The sequence below is a fragment of the Saccoglossus kowalevskii genome, chromosome 1 (assembly GCF_978046115.1).
Source record: "Saccoglossus kowalevskii chromosome 1, keSacKowa6.1, whole genome shotgun sequence".
NCBI classification, from domain to species: domain Eukaryota; kingdom Metazoa; phylum Hemichordata; class Enteropneusta; family Harrimaniidae; genus Saccoglossus; species Saccoglossus kowalevskii.
The window spans coordinates 10,566,204-10,571,433 of NC_140641.1; the positions used below are offsets into that span (position 1 = coordinate 10,566,204).

The window sequence follows — 5,230 nt, forward strand, 5'->3', positions numbered from 1 at the left end:
TGTGCTGTGTACGTGTCTGTGATACCCTTTGATACCATACACAACTCTGGATTACATGTGTTGACAGAATTGCTGGGGGATATAACATAGGTTCATAAGATTCATCATATTCGCCAGCGGGCTGAATCGCATGAATACGTATTAACCCATACAATAAAAAACACCTTGTTTTATTCGTCCAGCAAATTATTTTCCTATTTTATTGTCCTATTTGCTTCAGCAATATCGTTATGTTTTTTGATGCAATACTTTGATGCATTATTTCAGCATGGAGGTAAAACAATAAATCAGGTCATTAAAATCATGTGAACTTAAAAAATTAAGAGGCGATGACCCTATGTGCATATAGATCTTTTTATCAGTAGTGTTTGTGCATTTTTAGTTGTTTTGTAAATTAATAATGAACCTATATTATATATGCTAATCTAAGCACTGAATCCAGATCGTAATGGCGCCATTATTTTACACCCTAACATGCACTGTCCGTCCGGATCCTGTTCAATAAATCGTGAAGCATCACCGTTTAAGCTAGTATACATGTATATGATAAAACCAATGATGACTCCTCACGAAGCGAAATTCAGAATGTCTGACTCAATTTTATCATTTAGAAAGGGGGCGGTATACACCCACATGTCGCATACCATTTGTATGACATCACCGCGTACGCTCCGTGGTCAACTAATTTAATGTGCGGAGTGATACGGTCGTACCTGGTCTGCATACTCGCACCGCACCTGTATCAACGCTGGAATGGAACGCTGTTGTAATCTATACAACGGGTTAATAATTAAACTTAGTCTAATTGTACCGTGCGAATTGTAGACTTGGGCGGTCAAATATTCTTCCCATTCGTTCTTCTATACAGATCCACCAGAATTTCCACTTACATTGGTAGCAGTAAAACAGGTAAATGAAGATTTTATTTCAAATTTCAATTAGAAAAGTTCACGAATGTATGTGCCAATCTGAATAAGTCTGGATCGAAAAAAGAACCCTTGTTTTGTCACGTATTTTAGTCGCATGGTAGTCGCAATGGCGTGTTTGCTTTGCACTGTCGACCGTTAGACAAATTATTTAAAAAAAAACACCAGAATATAATAATTTTAATTTATATGAAGATTCAGCAGGGGGTAATTTTTGTTATATCAATCAACCTCGGACAATAAAAAAACTAATTGAAACATTTGATCAGTTTTCGCACTTTGCTTGTTGTCTTACAGAAGGTCACAGAGTTTAGGTCCAAGTCACTGTTTAAAATTAACCTGCCGCCATTTTACAAGATATTTTTTTGCAATAATACGACTGCGATTTTTGCTGCATACTGTTACATCCCTGTCTTGTATTCAATATTTGTTTATATTTATCCAATACTTATTATGACTTTAACGCGTATAAAAGAATAGATATATATAAATTTACGACATAATTGTGTTGGCAAAATGTGTCGTTTTTGTACTCGGAGACAAAACCGACAATAGCCTAGAATAAATCAAATCTAATCCCTAGTAAAGTCCACAAAACTGATTATTTTAAAATAAGTTTAATTATAAGTCATAATAATCTTATTTATTTGAAGAACTTTTGATGTGTTACGCCCTTAGCTATGGTACTGTTGCGGATAGTTGAGGTCACGGTCAATTTCGAATGTCAATATGTCGTATTTTCACAATTTCAGGATTAATCGAATGAACACGCTAAATAAATGCGACAAGTTTGTAGCTAGTATTTATTCCAGACTCCAAAAAAATGACGGACAAATTATAATGAATTCCTACTTTGTTCAGTCATGTAATTGTATCATAGATTTTAAGTGTATATGCGTGAAACAGTATAAAATATAAAGTATTTTTATGTTGACAAACCGTGAATAAAAGGAAATGATGCCAAACGTTTGGACAATGGCACATTATTTATGCCAACAAACACTGTGACGGCGTGGGTAGCAAAGTAACGCCAACGCGTGTACACCATCCCCGCTTTGCACATCTCTGGACTTTGACACCTCGGTATGGCGAAAACAAATTGAAGCAGCGTTACAAATATTAGGTACATCGTACGCTGGATTATAGATGTTAATTCAATTATATTTAATAACTTATTATTAGCCGCCGTCAAATAGATCATTATACTAGTATGGTTAATCTTATTAAATGTTATAATCTTGTAATGAAATTCATTTGTTTACTCAAATGCAACTGCAGAAATTGACATAGAAAAATATTCCCTATGTACACTCACCTCCGGTTCTGAATAACACACACGCTTATATACTAGTACATAGAGGGATATTTTTATTTCGCTTTATTTGTTAATCGCAATTATTGCACACATATAATGTGTGTGCACCTACCCTGTCTTGCATTCTCAATACAAATGACGTATTTGCATTGGAACTGGTCATGTCCGAATATAATCACGTCATTAACGCATTCATTTATTTTCTTTCACAGGAAACAGTTCAAGATGATGGACGCTAAAGGTAACGTGTTCACAGGAGCGACGTTGATGATATTTGGATGTATATACCTTGGGTTGGGTATTACGTGTTTAGCACTTAGGAACTACGGCTGGCAGATAGGATTTCACTTATGGGGTGCATTGGTGGTGAGTATAGAGCTGAATGAAATTACGTCATTGTATACAACTAAAATGTAAACATCCCATAATTATAAACCAGTTACTAGATCTGATATATACATCTCAATCAAGTGTCTAATAGTTGCATCGATCGACAGATACTACAAATATCAGATCTGACGTCATTGTAAAATGTATGACATAGAGTCGCTTGCCAATTCAGAATTACCTCCAATCGATGTGAAATAGGATGTATGTTTACCCTTCGAACCACTACTTCGATGCTACACTTTTTAGCTCTCGACGATCGTATTATTCTCGGACTACTAATAAAATGTCGGTACATGAATAATGTGTAAGATTTAATTTGCATGTAATATATATTTGTAATAAACTCTAATCAACAAACCACGTTATTTTGTAGTTCATTGTCACTGCTGTCTACGGACTACTTGCGAACAATTTAAAGAAACGTGACTTGGTGAGTACTACTGAACGTTTTAAAAACTGATCACTGGAAAATGAATCATCACTACAAAGTCAAAGGACATCCCCTGTTTTGATGTAATCACTTTGACAAAATGCTATCTACATCTGTGTATATATTGAACTTATTTGATACCTGTAGTTGATGGAGCCATATAAACTAAACAAGTGTTTGTTGTTCACAGCTGGCATTACCATTTAAAATGGAGGACATATTGAAAGATATCGCTCAATAGCATCGCCCATCTATATATTTTTCTGCGTATTTATATGTAAAACATTAAAGCTACGACTGCATTCACGTGTAGTAATAACACCATTACGTTCTGTTTATTTGCCTTAGATTCATGGATATACAATTTTCTGTGTTGCTTGTATTGCCACATCGATTATTCTCATTATTGGGCTGAGTATTGGCATAGCAAACGAGTATTTTGGTGGTTACTGTACTTGGTTTGATTGGTTCATGATTGATGGATGCAGCGCACCGGTGAGCACTATATATATATATATATGTCTAGAATGAATATATAGTAGCTGAAAAATGTATGCACTGAAGATTAATATAGACGATAATAATAGCATATTTTTTTGCTTCTAGGTTGCTCGTATGGTGATAGACATTATTTATTTATGTTTTGCTTCACTTGGATTAGTCTTGGCTATCGGATGCACATATGTCGCCGGCAAATACTCTCACCGAGCCGAAGAAGAGAGGGTCAGCAAACAAAAAGTGTATCGCAACTAAATTTAGGTATGCAATAACTTTTATTGAAAACTTCCTACCAATAAAACCGATGATGACTTTTTTTAATTGATTAGTATTTACTTTCCGGAATCTACATACTAGTTCAATACGTTTTATTGTGTGCAATTTTTGATATCCTATCTCATGTGAGACATGAAAAAATGGGTCTAAATGTCCTCAAAATGTGGAAATGCAACTGTTATGATGATCTAATTTATGCAGTCGTATTCATTTGCATAATTACTCACATGAAGCGTATGATTGTCTGATTTTGTTTGTGTCTTATATGTTGTATACAATTTCTAGAATGAATGACATTGTGTTTTAATGAGCATTTAATCAGCTCAATTTTGTAGACTTCCACTTTACAAACAAATAATGTATGAATTTGATAATTTCGGACATTCAATTATGTTGTCAATAAGAATTTTAAATTGTTAAATTATGTGGAATGAGATGATAGTTGGGTTGCACACACAGTGGTTGATTATTACTGGTATAATGTATATCACACATTTGTAATTAATATTATTATTTCATGTAAAAGTAAATCGCAATGAATCCTATTTACTTACATTTTATTTTTTTGTTTTCAGAATCTTTTTTATATGGATGAAAATTTTTCTCATGGAGTTTATCACAACTGCCCTGCCAATCCTCTTCGACTATGGTGCACAGAAGACCAAGCTAAAACATTACAAACTGGCACATACTGTCCCAATGCTCTAAGCTGACACTATGCATTGAGGTCTTGGCCAAATTCTTAAGCTTCAAATTTAGTACCAGCAATTCCAGTCCAGATTATTAGATATTTACTTTTCATTTTACATGTGTTTTGCATTCAAACGTAGATATAGTCGTTTTTTGTATGAATGCTTATAGTAATTACAATTATAACTGATCTTGACGGTCCTTAATCAAATTGGGAATCAATTCATCACCCTCCTCTACAAACAATTGTGTATATAACATCCCTGTTGTTCCCTGTGAAAACGCAAATAGAATAATTTATTCAAAGGTCATTGAAATAGAATGTGTTACTGTTTACTGTTATATATTGTAGAAACACGTATAAACATCATATACAGTATATATGAAAGTAATCTGATTTATCACAAATTAGTAACATTTCCATCAACTAGAGAAATCTTATTTCACTTGTAAACTGATAATGGATACTTGAAGCCGGTTTATAAGATTTGATAATAGAGCATGTGTCAAAATATATCACCCACAACCCACGAAATTCATTAAACTAGTTGCTGACTTGTATTTAATTTATAGTCAAGTTTATGTAGTCTTAAGTCGACCTCGTTGGATGGAAGGCACTTGTATAAGGAAAAACTTGTGTTCAAGTGTAGGGTTGTATTTTACATGTTATATCTCCAATATGTACGAACCTGAATTAGTTTCCAA

General features: G+C 33.8%; 1 protein-coding gene across 1 annotated transcript; it reads left to right on the forward strand.

Moving 5' to 3' along the window:
* Window positions 1-788: 788 nt before the first annotated feature.
* Window positions 789-4,656, forward strand: LOC102808667 (uncharacterized). Its single transcript, XM_006815984.3, has 6 exons — window positions 789-909; window positions 2,454-2,607; window positions 3,005-3,061; window positions 3,410-3,556; window positions 3,668-3,820; window positions 4,411-4,656. Exons 2-5 carry the CDS (start codon window positions 2,467-2,469, stop codon window positions 3,812-3,814), a joined length of 492 nt encoding a protein of 163 aa, XP_006816047.1. The 5' UTR covers window positions 789-909; window positions 2,454-2,466; the 3' UTR covers window positions 3,815-3,820; window positions 4,411-4,656.
* The last annotated feature ends 574 nt before the right edge of the window (window positions 4,657-5,230 follow it).

Coding starts and splice junctions, on each gene's coding strand:
- LOC102808667 (XM_006815984.3), top strand. CDS start 2,467: ATGATGGACGCTAAAGGTAACGTGTTCACAGGAGCGACGTTGATGATA. Junction 2,608..3,004: donor ACTTATGGGGTGCATTGGTG/GTGAGTATAGAG, acceptor GTTATTTTGTAG/TTCATTGTCACTGCTGTCTA. Junction 3,557..3,667: donor TTGATGGATGCAGCGCACCG/GTGAGCACTATA, acceptor TTTTGCTTCTAG/GTTGCTCGTATGGTGATAGA.